At 35.4% G+C, this 20,186-nt stretch overlaps 1 protein-coding gene across 1 annotated transcript in view; it reads right to left on the reverse strand.

The window, feature by feature from the left end:
* LOC131433764 (glutamate decarboxylase) overlaps positions 1–20,186 on the reverse strand; it is a 50,069-nt gene that overhangs the window by 11,582 nt on the left and 18,301 nt on the right. The window contains exons 2-4 of the mRNA XM_058600357.1: positions 13,395–13,634; positions 4,686–5,254; positions 4,545–4,612 (exon numbers count right to left, since the gene is read on the reverse strand). Coding sequence (XP_058456340.1) covers positions 4,545–4,612; positions 4,686–5,254; positions 13,395–13,634 — 877 coding nt within the window. The remainder of the gene's footprint in view (positions 1–4,544; positions 4,613–4,685; positions 5,255–13,394; positions 13,635–20,186) is intronic.

A 20,186-nucleotide genomic window follows, 5' to 3' on the forward strand; every position in this document is an offset into this window, starting at 1 on the left:
TTTATTTTTTTCCCTTTATGAGAAATAATAATAATAATAATAATAATAATAATAATAATAATAATAATAATAATAATAATAATAATAATAATAATAATAATAATAATAATAATAATAATAATAATAATAATAATAATAATAATAATAATAATAATAATAATAATAATAATAACAATAATAATAATAATAATAATAATAATAATAATAATAATAATAATAATAATAATAATAATAATAATAATAATAATAATAATAATGATAATAATAATAATAATAATAATAATATTAATAATAATAAAAGTGATAGTAAAAATCTTAGTGCATTTTACCTATTAAAAGTTAGGTAATTATATAAAATACCAATTTTTCTTCATTTTCTTGAGAACATTGTAGGGTCTGTTTCTTGGTCTTAAATCTTCGATGATAATTCTTTGTTTCAGCAGGCTCGGTTTTCGTTAAGAAAATAAAATAAAATAAAATCAGGTGTTAGTAAGCTTGTTAAATTATATAATGTAAGGATGCGCATTTAACACTAGATTGTCCAGGAAAGTTGCAATATGTAAATAATGGAAGGATTGCATTAAATTCTGTGAACTTTTTTAATTCTTTATTTAACGTTATATGCACTATGGCACACTGCACTAGCTTTTATTTATTCTGTCACAGTTTTTATTTTTTGACTTTCTTTTTTCCAATCATTTTGACTGCTTTTGAGCAATTTAGGTCTAAACCAAGTTTTTGGCCTTCTAGTGTTTAGCATGCATCTAGGAAACATAAACTACATGTATTTCGTGAAGAAATCCTAGGTGTGATTGGATGAAATGGTCCACGTGAACCGTTCTCTTCCAGAAACACACATCTCACACTCTTAGTTAGAAGGTGACATCTGTGTCCAAATTGGAGAAATCTAAGTACATTCAAACCTTTCCCGATTTGAGAGTGTATTTACACCTGATCAATCAGTTTCGCTGTCATTGCAATTTGTAAACATTAGTACCGATACCGAACAGGATCGGAAAGGTTTGAGAGTTCCTTAACGGTTCATAAGATGTCAATTTACTCCTATTCCTGATAACACTAGTCCTTCTTTTTGAATTAAATTCATCAAGCTCAGGACGAATATGATATATTAATATTCATCCCAACTGGATCAAGATAATTCAAATTGGTGACCAATTCCAGGTATAAGAATGCTCGAAACCACCTAATGACCTATTGTCAATTTCAAGCAGTATTAGTCCTGTCCACTCCGAGATTGATCCAGATAACATAATAATTTTCATCTTTTTACTTTTATAAGCGAACGATCGACCGATCTCGGTATGGTCCGACTTTGTCAATACGAAGTATAAATTGATTCCCACCCCCATCCGCCAAAGGGGGGTACGCGCCCTGTAGCTCATCATCCTAACGATTGGGAAATTGACGATTAAATTCTAATGGCATATCCGTGGGTATCATTGGATGCATGGAATAAAACTTGTTCACTTTTGAATTTGTCAGTCAAAATTGGTGCATCTAAAACATTTTATCTTTAAACTTTTTTTCAGTACTTGTTCTTGTACCATCTGTACTTTATTTGTTCCAGTATTTTCAGTACTTGTTTTTCTCATTTATGTACTTATATCAGTTCTTTCTGTACCTGTTCCTGTAGCTTCTACACTTGTTCCTCTCCATTCTTCACTTGTTCATCTTATAGCGCTTAAAACCACAGCGCCGACAGCTGTTCGTTTGTAAGGTACTTTTTTGACGGTATTGTTCCAAACGAACAAACGCCCTGACAAATACAATGTTAAGCTTACGAAAATGCAAACATTTCGGATTAAATGTTTTTAGTTATTGTCAACACTACGGATCAGATGTAACTGTATCTGTCTCGGTGAACTTCCTTTAGATCAATAATTAGCTTTGGATGGAAATTATTTCGAGCACTCACAACATCAGAATAATCAAACGACCTATGTAAAAGTCGGTTTCAGAATGATTACTCGATTACTCGATCAATACAGTAGAATGTTATGTATTTTCTCTCGCACGGTGAGCAGTACTGTCTTTCAAGTTTTGTCACAATGAATCAACTGGCATTTGCTTTTAAATCGATTCAGATTTTTTTCAAATGGGTACCACGTACGCTTCGTTCTTCGAAGTAGTTGTTTAGTGCTCGCATTTTAAAGGTCTCAAGACGACTCAAGCAAAATACATGCAAAAGTCGAAACACTTTGTGAGTAAGTGGATGAATCTTTTCACAGAGGTGAAAAATTGTACGACACTGTTCATAGCTACCTAAACCCAAACACTTTAAAATTTTGAAGTACTCTCCAAAAACCAACGTTGAAAGAAAGATATGCCCAAAAACGTCTCGAATGGTTTGATATAATTTGAATCGTGTCTAGGCCAATGAAAAACGTTTGGGCTCGAGTGAAAAATCGAACATGCAATTTGAATTTTAGCCAAGAAAACCAAAAAACATACTTTGAATTCGAATGGAATTCCTCTATAAGGTTGAGAGTTTAACAGTTTTGGTGTTTGAGTTAACGGTGATAATTTGACTTTGCTATTTGCACATCTCAATCCTTTTGTCTCTGAAAAAAATTGCAGCGCATTGTGATAGCAATAATTGCATCCATCGTGAAGATGGGAATTCACATTTCTGGAATTCAAGGAAAACCTCGGATCTTATGGCGTTTTACATTGAAAAACACTGGTGGCGTGGATTACTCAGGTTTTGCACATTCGAGCAGAAATCACAATGAAACACCATCTGAATGTTGCATTTCTGCTCGAAAGGGCAAAACCAGAACAATCCACGTAACCAGTGTTTTTCAATAAAAAAAAGCTTTCAAACAACCTGCCCTGATTATTTGGCACTCATACTTAATTCAGAATGTGATTCGAAATAGTGTGCACATGGATCAAGTAGGCTCAGTAAAATTTGCACACAAAACAGCTCGTTGCGCGCCTAACGATTTTATTAATAATCTACACGCTCTTTGAACATAACTCATGGTTTGAGTTGCTATTAAAATTCTTAACTGGAACAATATGTCAAAATTTGAGTATGGATTTCAGTAAAATAAACTCGTTGCCATGAGTTCTCTCGCATTTATTCATACATAAGAGTAAGCGTTGAGTTTTTAAACATCTGAGTGAAAAAAATACTTCTTGCAGTTCAGTGCGTTTTTATTCTCGGAATATTCTTATCGAAATAAAGAATTCAAGAAAACGTCGTTTTCCATTGCCGTTTCTAGATCCGGTTTTGAAAACATGAATCAACGTCAATCATAGTTGTTTTGTGGTTTCAATTATGCTTAGTGTAAAGCGCAACATAAGGATATCAAAATAATTCAATTTTTACTCCAAACCGTTCAAAAGGAAACAGTTTTGAATCACTATTTTGCGCATTCAAAAGAAAGCAGAATAACTTTGTATATGAAAATTAACGAAGAAAAATTTATTCATTTTGAAAACAAGGAACTCAAATTTTGAGTTGAACTTACTCAAATTTTGAACAAAATATTTTTTTCTTATTTTGAATAAAATTAATCAAGTTTTGACAATTTCGTCCCTTAACGTAAAAATGATTAGATAGGTGGTAACTCAAGTTTAGAGTACGTGCACTTTTTATTAATTCGAGTGATGTGTCACTCAATTTTGAGTTATGTTCAATGAGAGTGTAGTATTCATATTTTGTTCTCCATCGGGCAAGCATTGCAAAACTCGATACGCCCTATACAATCATCGAAGAAAATTTTCAATTCCATGCAAAACAATTTTTTAGATTTTTTCCTCTCCTCGAAGGATTCTCCTTAAGTAATTTAGCCTTAAACCTCCGCATAAACGTCACGTTTCAAGCAAAAAAAAAAAAAACGTTTGTAGATCGGTCCACGAATACCAGAGAAAATTAGTTACACACTTTATTACAGTATATTATTTGACACCAAAATACGATAATTCTTTATCTGTATCTTCGTTCATTTTACTGTAACTAGGCCAATTTGCATTGCCATGAAAAAACAAATAAAAATTGGTATATTATAAGAGTTTACTTACTATAATATCTTGAAATTAAAACGTTGATTTATAAAAATAACTAAGTGTATTTTTCAATGCACTGTTTCAAAGCGCTCAGAATTCGAAGCAGATGATGTGAATCTTTTTCAAATCTTCAGTCACATTTCAAGCCCAAATGAAAAATCGTTTCCCAATCGCAACTGGGAAAATTTTAAAGCTTGACATGGAGCAGAGAAAATCGTTCATGCAGAGTGCCCATGGCTCAGAATCAGTCTGATGGATTGAAACATCGCCTATCCGACCGTTTCCCCCTTTTAACGGCAGCAGGTTGGAGGGGGGATGACAATAGATGAATGATTAAAGTTCCACCCTCGAAGGTTAAAAGAACAGCTGAGATTGTTTTGATGCAGCCATGCGTGCTCATGGTTTGGAATTTGTGCTTCACTGTTTGTCAGCAGAATATTCGTTTGGCTTTTCGAGCATCAACGTACTTTATGTTTGAAGAGTTTAATCATTGCGAATAAAAAACTTACCGTTCAACTCCGGACAGTCTTGGATTACGGTACTTCTTGGATAACAATAACCCACCACCCCATGCAGCCTGTAAACGGTGAATAGAGAATAAAAAAAAATCAATCAACCATGTGCAAAAGGAAGTGTAATTTTCGACTTACATCGATGTGGAACCAGCAGTTGTACTTTTCGCATATGTCAGCAATAGCGTTTATCGGATCGAATGCACCCAGCACCGTTGTTCCTGCTGTGGCATTCACAAAGAATGGAATCTGTCCTCGGGCTTTCCGTTCCAGAATCAGCCTCTCCAATTCGGTTGGGATAATTCTACCATGATCATCCGACGGAACCATAACACAGTTATCCGTTCCAAGGCCACAAACTGATGCACACGATTTGATAGAATAGTGGCATTGATCTGAAGTAAACATTACTAAGTCACCGGGTAGGCCACGGGAACCTTGCTCTTTGTAACGAGGGAACATCTTATGTCGGGCGGCCAGAAAGGCGTATAAGTTTGAAATGGAACCACCTGGTGCTAGAATCGAATCACCGCCATCCCATCCAATAATTTCGCGCATTTTGGACAATACTACATTTTCCATCAGAATGAACACCGGTGCAATTTCGTATGTGAACATGTTGGTGTTAGCAGTCGCTGTAAGCCACTCTCCTGCCATCGAAACTACATCTAATCCACAAGAGAGTTGGTTGAAGAAGTGGGGATGCCCTAGAAAAAAATGTAAACAAAAGCTACTTTCAGAGGGAGCTATCGATCCATCATAATACGTACTACGGGATCAATACGGGCTTTAAAAATACACCATTGGGTGAGATAACTAAGCGTAATCTTGATCATTAATTATTGGAGAAAATCTTCTGGTTTGGCCCCTATTTTCCACAATTTGTATACAGCATCGGTTTCCCTTGCTCTTGCTCGTATATGGCAGCAAATTGCAATGGAAGAGAAACCAGCGCAGTTCCATGTCTCGTTGTGATGGAAGTGTGGATAAAGAGGATTTACTTGATGGCACTTGACGTGCTCTCCAGCGAGAGACAATGAGGTAATCATTTATTGAACTAAATGTAGCGTAATAATCTTCTGATATACCAACGGTGGACTCGAGCTTAGATGCATTGATTGTACTCTATGTTGTAAATTGGAACGTAGCATGAGCTTGCTGGGATTTATGTGAAAACGAACAACTGAATAGATATAATTTTTCTGGAGAGCTAGAGATTTGTTGGAAAATCTGACCACATTTCAGTGGAATTATTCAAATCCAATCAACACTCAATCAATGCTAAGCATATGTTTGTTATGTTGAAAATCTTTTCTGAATTAATTTTTCAGTAAACTTCCCTTTGTACAAGAGAATTTACTTTAGATGAACATTTTAATCCCACCCAACTGAGGCTATTGAATTGATAAAAATATCAGCAAGTATTTGAATCACTCCGTCTCGGTATCAGCTAAGGGCGTTGATTTTGCACCCTTGGATTGTCATCATATACAGCACCCCTCGATAAATCGTCTATTTCATTTCAAAGAGTTTGTACCGAAAGTATGAGCAAATTTTGATTCGATTTCGTTGATGAAAAGATTGTTTCTGCATCCTGCATACCTTAGGGATGGAAAGGACATTGTTGATGTTTCGTTATCGCTGGATACATACCGCAGAAAAAGCCAAAAATACGTGTTTGATTGGATTCTATTGAAATAATAACGTGGCCAAACACACGTGATCTCTAAGGGATATACATAATATTATCGTCCACACATAGTGATCAGTGTTATCTATAGTCCTGTGAATTTGCACTTCAATATGAGTTAGAGATTATAGCTCATCTATTTCATTTGAAATTAGAGTTGTTTTAGTTTACTATGACAACTGCGAATATTCGGTTAACCTCAGTTTCAAGAGAGCTTAGGTTAAAGCTGTAATTAAAAGAAGTACAGAAGTAACTGTGAAGTGTACAATTTCATGTAAACTAAAATTTCGGATAGTTCAGAAAAGGCAGAAATTTTAATCAATGAACGATTCGAACATATTAATCAAACAAGAGTATATAGTATTCAAGGTTTTATTATCGTGGGTTATATATTGGTTTCTCATGAGTTGTAGAAACGATAACAATAATAAACAATCAATCATTTGATCATAATAAACAAAAACTCCAATTTGAATAACACTTTCGTATAAAGCAACAAGAGTACACACTGATGAAATGATAATGCAGTAGGGAAAAATTGTAAAGAAAAGTAAAATTTCAACTTGTTTCGCCACGTTTGAAATAAAGTCAGAGTACTCTTGCTTCTTACCCACTATGAACAGTGGGATGAAAAGGTCGCGTGGCATAGGGACGCGTCGCGTATAATAGAATTAAAGGTAATAAAATGCAGCCCTCAAGCCGGTTGCTTCCCCTTCTCAACTAGAGGGTGAAAATTTCATTGAAATTTAATCCTAATTCATAATATATTAGCATTTTGCACTGACTGCTACTGACGTTTCCACGACACGCAACGCTGCACTGGAATCCGAACCTGCTCCTAGCAGACAAGTAGGCAACTTTGCGGTGCCTGGAGTTGGCAATTGTCCTACCTCCCGTTATACAGATGAGTAGTTTGTGGGGACGAAAGAATAAGTGTGCTTGATTGAATTCCAAGGGGAAGGAAATGTTGGTTTTTCCTTCTATTTATTGCCACTTATTGATCTAATCTCGGTCACGTGTCCCGCCTGACTTGTGATGTTCGTTGCGCATCACATCCGATCTGTGTAGGTCGAGGGCGGTGAAAAACAATTTCCAACATAGATTCTTTCACCCGTTTTGCACCATTCATCACTGGCAGGATATGACTTTTATGGGAAGATAAGGCAACCATCTAGTTTCGGTAGTCTTTTTACAGAAATCTGCTTCAAAAATATTTCTCAACAACCGCTGAGATTTGATGTATTTATCTTGGCATAATAATAGTGATGATGACTTGCGAAAACAGCTATAGGGTAGATAAGGATTATAATTTCCGTTACTATTTTCTGGTTTACTGAGCGAAAATGATGAGCTTTGATGTGTTTTGTGTTTTGTTTACGATATACAAGGAAGATCATTTAATACACGTAAATAATCCACCTATTAGTGTAAGTGTGTATTGCGTCAAAACACAAAAAATGAGACTTTGAACCACAGATAAGTTGAATGAGCAGTATTTAAAAATGTAACTTTCATTTAATTTTTGCATACTGAATGGTTTTGTTATCACGCGTTTTATTTGAAATAAGGCGATTTTTTATTTAATTTATGCAATGATCACGTAAATATATATATATATATATATATATATATATATATATATATATATATATATATATATATATATATATATATATATATATATATATATATATATATATATATATATATATATATATATATATATATATATATATATATATATATATATATAAATCAATCTAACATGTTTCGGGGAATTCAATATTGCGGAATATACATTATTGAATTGTTTAATTCCAAAGAATCTAAATCAGATCGTGAACATCCAAGAAATCTTTAGAAAACAAATATTGTATAATCACTTAACACTGAACAGTATTGAAGAATTATATATAAACTGACTGAAGTTCCAAGTAGTTTGTGGATATTGGATCATCTTTCAAGTATTTTCATAGTTTCAAAACATACTCATATGGTTCGAGATACCTTAGCGCATGGGCGTAGTAAGTTTTTTATCTTATTTATACTAAAATCAAATGAAATTGGAAAAGCCTTTATTTACTCGAAAAAATTAAAATAACGCGATGTTCTACTTAATTCACGCACCTCCTACTAATGACTGTAGGTAGTAGTATGAAATACGTATCTGCATTGCAACGATGATTATACTGAGACAGTGTGTAGAATTTAAGCATAACTAAGAAAATAGATTTGTTGAGATGGTTTTTAATGATCATCTTATTATTCTAATTCTACGAGGATGATCGGTAAACTGATCACACGAAGGACGAAAAAATAGAGATTCAAAGAAAATTACGGAAGAAAGTTGTTGAAACATAATGTTTTCGTTTTTCGTCTAAACTGATCTCAAAACTATCCTAATTTGCAGGTTTTGTTGGTTGATGACCACACAAACAAATTTCGGCTATGCCTGTCCCCGGGTTCTGATTCCGGACATATCTTGGATCGAGCTCAGATGTACGAGATACATCGGGAACACTTTTTGCAAGCATGCATGCTCGAAGCATTTCACGTAGATTAGACATACCGTTTTTGTTGAAAGCAATGAAGGCTGGGTTTAGTAACTATCAAACATAGAAGTTTCCCTTTTGGAAATATGGTTCTTGAACCAAAGTTATAGAAGCTTTATCTTCTTTTAGAAGTCCGAATAGATTCATAGTTGCTGTATTAATTAAAGTAAAGTATATTTCATCTTCAGTACTGATCATACAACAACCAGAAGAAAAAAAATGGCTAATAATCGTTTATAGCGAACCAGCTGCGAAGAATGAAATCGAAAAGTAAATCGTATTCATGACAAAAATAGGTCCCAAGGATTGATTTGCTATTCCCAAAAACGTTGCACCCTGGGCGAGCGAAGCCCTTCTAGATGCGCTACTGCGATAAGGTGATTTGTACGCACTGTGATTGCTACCGTTAATTTTATAGCACCAGTTTTGAGGATCATTTTGCCTAATACTTTAACAACTTTCATTTGACTTTAAGTCAGTGAAAATCAATTCAATTAAGTGAGCTCCATCTTAAGATCTTGTTCACTATTTCCGGTATTCCGAAACCGGAAATTGGAGAACTGAAATTCTCGTCCTTCAACCATCAACTAATATGACCTACAGATTGGAACTGTTTTGAGTCCAACTTGGAAGATCTTTTATGGATATTGTTTTTTATAAGAATGTTGGAAATTTTGAAAATTTATCAACCCTGTAATTGTAGAACCGGGAGTCGGACTTGGATAAAATTCAGTCAAGCCTTATTTGAATTTGTATCTGAATGAGTTTATTTGGTGATAGATTTTCCTGATCTGTGTAATAATCGATTGAACATTCCATGAGATGTCGAAATAAGTTCTATTTTAGAGTTTTTCGTCATTATTTACGGTACTACCAGAACCGGTATTCAGGAACCAGATAACCGAAAACGATTTGTATGGCCAAAAATTAGTATGACGAATAAATGGCAATAGTTTTGAGTCCAACTCTGAAGCTTTTTTGAATTGTCATCTTCTATATCGGTATGAATTTTAAAAACTAACCACCCTGTAATTCTAGAATCGGAAAAATTTTCATTAATTTTATATTTGACCATAAATCCTTCAATTTGAATTTTTGTTTTTGAAATTCGTTTTGGCCTTTTTTTGAAAAAAATATTGAGCTTTGAGAAAGTCAGTTAAATCCACCTCAAGAGCTGTATAGATTACATTTGATTCAAACTGTTTGAAAATCAGTGTAGACATCTTTGAGAAATCGTAGTGCGAATTGAATTTATTATTAAATTAAATTTTAATTAAATTCGACTATCCAAATCTGCAGACCCGATAAACCTGATTATTTTATGTGAAATAGACATTCTTATATTAATCACCATGTATCTCCTGAACCGGAGGTCGGATATGACTAAAACGCTAAATGTTTTATAGGATCCTAAGACCTTTCCTTTGAATCTTAGATCGGTTCAGCCATCTGCGAGAAAAATGAGTTACAATTTCGTTTCGCATATCATCCTGTAGTTCCGGAACCAAAAGTCGGGTCCAAATGTAATTTAGGAACCTTGATTGGGAGTATACGACTTTTCATATGAATCTGAGTTTGTAAAAACCGGTTGAACCATCTCCGAGGAAATTGAGTGAAATTATTTGTTACATTCGCATTTGTTGATCTCGACGAACTGATTCGAATGGTACATAGGTGTCGCGTTCTTCCAGCATTTATTGATGTAAGTAGCTTAAATTAATATAATTATAGAATTACTTTCAACTCGAAAATGCTGCCATCATCTGGTTAACGTATGTCATATTCGAACGATTAGGTTGCCAAAAATGAACCATGCTACAATCGGTCTGAGGCAAAAAGTCATGAAAATAGAAGCTGTACACAGTCTTTTTGGTACTTAGAAACAATTGTGTGTTACAGTATAAAAATTAGTGGTTTACGTTGCTCCCAAGTATTGCTTTGTCATACAGCGCTCAAAATTCCTACTACTGGAATAGGGGGAAAAATCGCTTACACTAAAATATAGATATTTCCGTTAAAAATGGACGGATTTTAACAATCTATGGCTTGTTGGATAGCTATTGCCGTGTGGAATCTAAGTCTAAAAACATCTTTTATTTTCAAGGTCAATTGTGACAGATATTGCCAAAAAACTGAAAATTTAGACATAAAACTTTGTATAACTTTAAAAGTAAACATTCGATCTCAAACCTATTCAATAGCGTTCAGGGTGACGGGGAGACATTTCATTGGCGACTAGTTTGATCAAAATCGGTCCAGCCATATCTGAGATCTCGACCTCTTAGTTGACAACACACATACAGGCACACACACACGGACATTTGCTCAGTTCGTCGAGCTGAATCGATTGATATATGACACTCGGCCCTCCGGGCCTCGGAAAATTTCTCTAAAGTTTGAGCGAATTCCATACCTATTTTTTATATACATGAAAAAGGTAAAAAACTTTTGAAATTAACATTTTTACACTCAATGAATCTTGGGAATTTCTTATGGCATCTTATGACCTTCTAGTTGAATCTGGGATTCTATGTTTGTGAAAATCGGTTCAATATGGTGACATTACTTTTTAGTAATGACACTTTTGATGCTCGTGTAAGGGCCGCTTATGATTTAAAGTCATAGCATGAGTTGTAGCAAAGACATCATATTAACAAGATATCCAGCTCTCACATTTCCCGAACAAATCATCGGCAACATTCTTTTTTGCGAGCATGTCGCCCTCAGGCGAGTCCGCATCGAATCTCATACATAGAAGTAATGGAGAGAAATGTCAAATTCGTGCGCGCCAAAATAGCAGGGCTGCGCACCCATACAATTGACATGATATGTTGAATGTGATGCCGTGCGATGGCGTTGTTGAACTGAAGATTGATTTCACTCCAAGCTGATCTCAAACCTATTCAATAGCGTTCAGGGTGACGGGGAGACATTTCATTGGCGACTAGTTTGATCAAAATCGGTCCAGCCATATCTGAGATCTCGACCTCTTAGTTGACAACACACATACAGGCACACACACACGGACATTTGCTCAGTTCGTCGAGCTGAATCGATTGATATATGACACTCGGCCCTCCGGGCCTCGGAAAATTTCTCTAAAGTTTGAGCGAATTCCATACCTATTTTTTATATACATGAAAAAGGTAAAAAACTTTTGAAATTAACATTTTTACACTCAATGAATCTTGGGAATTTCTTATGGCATCTTATGACCTTCTAGTTGAATCTGGGATTCTATGTTTGTGAAAATCGGTTCAATATGGTGACATTACTTTTTAGTAATGACACTTTTGATGCTCGTGTAAGGGCCGCTTATGATTTAAAGTCATAGCATGAGTTGTAGCAAAGACATCATATTAACAAGATATCCAGCTCTCACATTTCCCGAACAAATCATCGGCAACATTCTTTTTTGCGAGCATGTCGCCCTCAGGCGAGTCCGCATCGAATCTCATACATAGAAGTAATGGAGAGAAATGTCAAATTCGTGCGCGCCAAAATAGCAGGGCTGCGCACCCATACAATTGACATGATATGTTGAATGTGATGCCGTGCGATGGCGTTGTTGAACTGAAGATTGATTTCACTCCAAGCTGACAGGGTCTGGTTGTAGCCTACTTGCATGCAAAGAAAACAGGCATTATATGCACACATATGTACGATGTTGCAAGCATGATCATGCATACGGTACAATAAAACAGCGATTGTTGGATTGACATATTTCGGAAAATTGTAGATTACGCATTTAAAAATAATACTGAAAAGCACTTTGTAGATTTTTCAACAGCGAGCTAATATTATCTCTGTTCTAGGTATTGAATAAGTTACACAAGTTACACAAAATAAGAATAATAAATTAGAACAGATTGAAGCAATATGAGTGATCTGGACCATAATTTTTCTAATGCGTTTTTAATTGTCCAATTTTCCTTGCAGTCTGCTGCTGACGCATGAGATAGATAGCTCTTCATCAAAATGATAATGTTAGATAGATGCCAACTGCTTTAAGTCAACGTTCTACAAAGAAGAATGATTGTAAACACCTCACAAGAGCGAGCCCACGACAGCTCTTCAGATCCACCCTATATAAAACTGGTTGAAGCATATGGATGTGACAAAAGAACAGCAAACGTTTGCACAGATCAGTGAAAAGAACAATCTGCAGGACGAATGTTTGTAATAGCAAAATCAGACAGCAACAAAATGCTTTTCCGCCTGCGTTTGGATTACCTCCTTCTACGTGTAGTGGGCTAAGATGGAAAGTGTGTGCTTATCCGGATATACGTCTGTTCTGCTATTTTCATTCAAACCCCACATTTTCTCATGTATCATTTCAGATAGCGTTAGTAAAGGAGAGCAGGTAAAGAAAAAGGAAACATTTCATTTTGCTTCCGTTGGAACAGCATTGAAGGGGAGATTAATTCTTCTGACCCAATGCAGTTTATGTGAAGAGGATTTTCTCACTCCAATTCTAACAAAGCAGTCTCTCTACACGCTAAAATCATAACACGGCTATTACCATCACTGTCAGTTTAGTTACATTCAAATATAACACTGAGGATAAAGGTAATTCGAAATCAGTAGCAAATCCGTGAAACTTACCCGTTTTAACTTGATATTTTAGTGTGATGGCACAATCATTCACCAGCTGTTGCAGCGTAACCGGCTCATCTGATACGTCTAGCTTTAGAAGCTTCTTCATATCCTCTGGGTGATGGAAGTCCAGAATTTTCTCCTTTCTATCGTTCTGGATGTTAACATAGTCGATTAGCAAATCTGCTATTTTCTGTAAAAACTCTCTCGTTTCAGCGGAATCAGACGATTGAACCATCGGGATAATATCTGCAATTAAAATAGGAAAATGACAAAAATTAAGAGAAATGAAAAAAAAGGACTAGTGTTGATTTATTTACTTTTGCACGAATGTTTAATGCCAATATGAAAAAAATATGGTGAAAAGAAAGTCGAAGAAGTCTTGAATATGAAGTTGCATGTTGCTGATTTGCGAAATGACAATCTAAAACTATTTACCGAAGCTAAAAATGTCTTTTTAAGAAGAGGGGATGGGGCATAGGGTCTAACGGATGAAAACAAAAACACTAGTTCTGCGATTTTTTTCATAGAGCTCTTGTTCAACAACATAAATTCAAATGTTTTGTATAATATTAAGCAATATGCGAACAACATTTTGTAATTTTTTCGTGGAAAAATATTGGAAAATAAGCCGGTGAAGGAGTATGTTTGAGGTCGCTTCCTAGAAATCATGATCGTACATCGTGTGATTCAAACTGAAAATCAAGCAGTTCGTGCTCGCATCTCACACGACGCAGTCGAGAATCATTTACGGTCGTAAATCATTTACGGTCGAAACAACAGTAACAAAGACAATACAGTACAGTGAACAAAAGAGTGTACGGAATGATCAAATACGATTTAACAAAGCCGGAATCTTGACCTACAAGACCAAATTCAATTTGTATAGATTTCAAGCGTTGCAAAGTTAGACCAGCAGCAAATGAAATTGAAATCTTACTTAAAGAACGAATGCATCTAGACGCTAATAAAGTAACTAAGATTCAATTCAACAAGGCGTCTAACTATGTGTACATTATGTTTAAACGTGAAAGCGATGCAATTGCATTCGCTTCGGTTAACAACGAGGTGCACAGTGTCGAGTGTGATAACATTGAATACAGAATCCCTGTGCACATGGTGGACAATGTCATAGAAGTACGCGTGCATGACCTCCCCCCGCAGGTCACCCGGGATGGCGTGCGAGTGGTACGTATGCATCTACGTAAGGCAATTCCATCTTACATCATTTGTGGTTAAGGTGGGACACATCCGTGTAAAACGCTGATTACCTATGAAAATCAGCTGGTTACATGCCAGTTTTGTGAACAACCTGCACACTACGGTAAACCTTGCACCGAAACTGCGAAAAGGACATCTTCAACCAAAGACAAGGTCAACCGTTCAACAATGGAAACTAGTGAGCGCAGTACTCCTGTTTCACCATCAAACCAACCAGCAACTGCAACCAATGTACAACAAGGCGCATGTACAGCAACTAGCAACGAGCTCAAGACTGCGAACATCAAGGAAAACGAAAAGAAGACGGAAATCAACAACAAACCCACCGATGCGGCAATGAACGACGAGACGAGTCACGAACAAAGTGCCCCTCAACCCTCGCAGGAGGGAAATGGAAGCTCCTCTTCTCCTAGAAAAAGAGTGACAACGAGATCCACTTCAAAAAATACACTATTTAAAAAATCGGCTAATTCGGCCACGTAAAGCTTGTACGCAAACAGGCCGGAATAAAAATACCTTTTAAATAAAAAAAACTGAAAATCAAGAATTAGTCTGCAGCAAACCCATCCACGAGTGTTTACTTAATTTTATTCTTTCAGTAATGGTGTGGCATCTCGCGCAGTTTACAGCTTTGCGAATAGAAGAAGCAGGATACTGGTGAGATCGTTCCTTATACTATGTTCACACTATGAGTTAAAACAAGTTTCAACTCTGATTTCATGTTTTAAGCGAAATAACATGTTTTACTTTGGCGTTATTCCATATTCAGAAACATCACATTGAAACATGTTCTCCCGAAATAAGATGATATAATTGCCAGTAAAGCACAACCCTGCTAGCATTTTCCTTCACTTTTCGACTACACTTAAGCAAATTGAGTAGTGAAAATCATAAGGCAAATCTTATGATGCATCAAAAATCACCAAAATCATAATTTCATAAGATAAATATGAAAAATATACCTCTGCAATATACATATTATCTATCACTATTATAGTTTTCATACGAACAACTTATGAACTTCACAAGATATGAGAGAAGTTATGTTTATCATAGAAATTTCGCATAATGTTCCTAAAAATTCCGTATGAATTTCATAAGGCGTTTTATTGGAATTCCTATTTTCGGGATTTCATAAGGCGGTCTTATGGTTCGCTTACGATATTCTTGTGGCTAAAAATCATACGAAATCATTATGAAATTCCATATATTTTTTGCCTGAGTGTATGTCAATTGACAAGCTGTTCAACAACAGCAGTTTTCCATCAAAGTAGCCATGTAATCATAATAAAACAAAACTGAAACCTGGTACCAACGTTTCCAGGTATACCGATTCCTCGGTATTTATACAGATTTTTGACCTCTATACCACAGTACAGATATGTACTCCCAAAATACCGATAATTCACGGATCACACAGATAAGTACCGATTTTGGTTTTTAGCTCGAAGCGACATGAGAAAAGGTTGTCGTGGGACCTTTTCTTTGCTCACCTCTTGGTGACATTTTCTACTACTTATGTAGAAGAGATTCTGATACCGATATGATACAGATAGATTATTGCGCCGAAAACAGATTTTTGGAAAAATGACGCAGATAGGTACAACCATGTTTTGTAGTGTGAACAGTGCGGATTTAACTTTATATTACTATCGTTGAAACATGCTATTTTCGGCCGGTTTTTTTATTTACAATCTCGTTATATTTCTCTCTACTAAAAATCGGACTAGACTTAACTCCGTCGATTATTCGGGGAACGTGATCTATTTTTCTTCAGGTGAAACGCTAAGTTTAGTTTATAACCGTGCAGATATTTTTTTTTGCGACCATGCTTAACAAGGACGGATGTAAATATAGTTTACTCAAGTAACAATTTTTGTTACGCTAACTTGTTTGTGACTAGTTTGCAAGCAGATATTTGAGTGATTGTTACTAACATCTAACCACTTGCATGATTCAAAAAGCGCAGTTTCTACTAGTTGTTAAGTCGGCTAAAACTATGTTGTCGTTACGTTGTAATGCCATACTGAAATAACTTATCTTTTCATAACTTCACATATACGTTAACGTATTTATAATGGAAATAAACCTTTTTTCAACTAGTACCTTAAAACATATCTGTGATTAAAGATATGTTAGAATCAAATAACGATAACTTACAAATGATAGTTAGTTTAATGTTTACGTTATAAAGAAACACTGCTGTCACCTCGTTTTAACCAGTATAACATAAAAAACATGTTCGTGCTCTTGTTTCAACACAGTTGGGTTAAGCGGTATCAAAACTAGTTATGGGTTGCTACTATTGAAGTCAAATAAACTTATTTTCAACTAGTGGCTAGAAGCATTGTTGTGATTAAAAATATGTTTGGATTAAGTAACGATAGCTTATAAATTATATTTAATTCAATATGTCACAAAGATGTTATGATTGGAAACCTAAATAACTATTTCGTAACTAGTTATGTTATGATGAAACATTGCTGTCACCATGTTTTAACCAGTATAACATAAAACATATATTCGTGCTCTTGTTGCAACATAGTTTGGGCTTTGTCGTATCAGAACTAGTCGCGGATTGCTACTTGGGTAGACTGCGAGGAGGATCCATTTGGTGTTTTTTGGTTAGAGAGTAGATATCGACATTACTTCGTATCGCATAAGACATTGTTGTTCGATTGATGGCGATCGTGTGATATCTTGCCAGTATTAGGGCTGTCTATCGCAAAAAAAACAGAACACAATGAATTAAATATATGCATTTTTAGCGAGCCTCATGGCAGCCGGCTGTCCGGAGTTTTACCAGTTTCGGAAGAAACTTCGTATTTTAATAAGAAGCATATATTAATACAAAACGCGATAAAATTGCAACGTATTCTCGGTAGCCGGCTACCCAGAGCAATAAACACATGATAATATTATAAGTAATAAGTAGATCACATTATCTACCAAGAAAAATTCTAATCATTTCCTCACCCCACTAACACCACTCCTTTCCAGTGACACTTGTGGTAAGGCAGAGAATTCCTCGGTCACTAGTAGTAACAATTGTCAAACTAATATTCCTTCCTTCCCATATTGACCTGCATGGGCGTGGCTATCTACGTTATTGATCAGTCTATGTTCTAAGTCAGTTTAGGTTGCACGTTGAGCATGATCTACGACTCCCCAAGTATCATGCATTTGGTTCAAAATGCAATTTCAACTGATTTCTGATCAATCACAATAAACTCACGGGCGGTCAACTAAGCTAAGCTATAAGAAAATATAAAAAAAATAAATATTTTTTAAGAAGTGTTAGTCCCAACCCGCACCTTAAGGTTTCAATCTAAATACGGGCCATATAACATTTTTTAAAGATTGCTTCCCTTATAGTGTTTTTTCCTAAAACTAAAACTTTCGCAGTTTGAATTTTCATTACATATTTCAAATCCCCTTTCTAATATTGGTGAGACAACATAAGCTCTTCTTAAATCCGCAATTAGCAATTATCCTGGAGAGGAAATCGCAGAACCCCAATTTCAAGCAACATTTTGCGAATTGTAACCAAGCAGAGGGTGACTATTTTCCAAAAAAACCGGTGCGGTAGATTTATACACTCGTATCGTGTTGTTGATTAATTGTTAGGAAATTTGTGAAAGAAAAATTTGAAAACGAACAAAATAGTTTTTACGAGTGAATATTTAAAAGTACAAAAATAAAATTTATTATATATAATTTTGAGCAAACCATGTTCCGACAGGATATAAGTTTCATCTGACATGACGAATTGAAATAACATCACATTCGGGGTATATAGTATCAATTTTGGTATTCGGCTCTATTGCGCTGTCATTCGTTCCAATGAACGAGAAAATTCCTTCGCAGATGGAGCGTATCTTGAACATCGAAGGGTCGCCAGACGAATTTCACTTCCCCTCAAGTTTGACGTGTGTATAGATTTAATAATACAGCTCATTCTCAAAGGGATTTAGTGGCGAAAGCCACCCTCTGTGTTCTGGAGTGTGCTATTTATTCTGCTATTTTCGGCTATAAACGTTAAATAACGCAGTGGGAATTCGATTCCGGCGCGGTGAGAGGGTCAATTGACAAGAAAGGGAAACCTGTGGTGTAAGTACTTCCTTCTAGCATTTTTATTCTGGTAAACAGTAATCATTTGTTGATACTTATAATTATTCTAAAACTATTGTATGATTGATTTTGTTCTCACGATTTTCATGATTTCTACCTGTGTGCAAAATAACAACTTCCGTTCTTGAGAAATAATCTCCAGATTGGGAATCATGGAACGATGAAAATTCGTCATAGTTCTATTTAAATCCATAGGCCTTTGCACATCACTTTGAAACAAACTCGTGGCACAAGGTTGCAAATTCAACCGGTGTATCGAATATCCATAAATAACACTACTTTGCTATCGTAATCTCATACTCCCCAGAGGAGCCATTATATGAAATATGAAACAGCTTTTCTTTGAATCTGAACGCAATTGCGGAGATATGACTAGTCTTATTTTTGAAAGGTATTAACTGGATGAAATGCATTTTACCTTAGATGTCAATAAATCATTCCCTAATCTTTAAAAAATTGTTTTACGTTGTGGGAGTATTCTTCTATTTCAACACCCCCACACGTTACTTAACGTTCAAATTTCCGGAGATTGAGTGTTGAAAGCATCGATCCCTGATCGTTTGAACTATTTTTTGTCATTGTGTGCTGCAATGAAAAGTGTATACAGTAGTGTGAGACAAAAATATCATATCCATGTCCTTCTTGCTCAACTAAAAATAGGATTGTATGGGGCTCTCATATAACTGTTTCTCTGGAACCAAAACACCGATTTCACTCGAAGCTCAATACTAGAGCCCGAAAGTTTCTTTTAAAGCTATATTAGGAAACAACAATGAAGGATAAAAAAGTACGGGTGTGTAACGGACCAAATTGTGGAATTCTCTACGATATTTAGCGCAGTTCGGAACATTTTTCTCGAACGATTTCGCACAGCGAAAAGTCCACGAAGCAAATCAAATTAATTTGGATTTTCACTGAACTGATGATTTTTACCTTCGATTTGCAAAGAAGTAATCTTAATAGTTCTTTACATAACATTTAGAGCCATTAGAACGGCTGATTTTATATAATGTTGTTCACTTTTCGTTTTCTTTCGCTCCAATGCAGACGACCAGAAGCTCTGTTGTATGATGCAATCGCTCTTGTTTGAGTTGAAACTAGCTTTGCCTACAAACCGCAAGACATCCGCTCGCAGTGCTAAATGATGCCAAACTGAATCAATTTTTCTCAAAAGGGTTTCTTTTTAAGTGATTTTGTTTGTACCTTTTTCACAAATGGGCGGTTCCAACTGCCACACATATAGGCACTCATAGAATTTTGACATCCATTATTTCATTTCGGATTTGCATATTTCAATGGAAGAAACTATCAAGATACTGTACAGGATTTATTTCTGTCTTTTAGAAGGACCAAATTGTGGAGTTCTCTACGATATTTAGCACAGTTCGGAACATTTTTCTCGAACGATTTTCGCACAGCGAAAAGTGCACGAATCAAATCAAATTAATT

The sequence above is a fragment of the Malaya genurostris genome, chromosome 3, assembly GCF_030247185.1.
Source record: "Malaya genurostris strain Urasoe2022 chromosome 3, Malgen_1.1, whole genome shotgun sequence".
Taxonomy (NCBI): domain Eukaryota; kingdom Metazoa; phylum Arthropoda; class Insecta; order Diptera; family Culicidae; genus Malaya; species Malaya genurostris.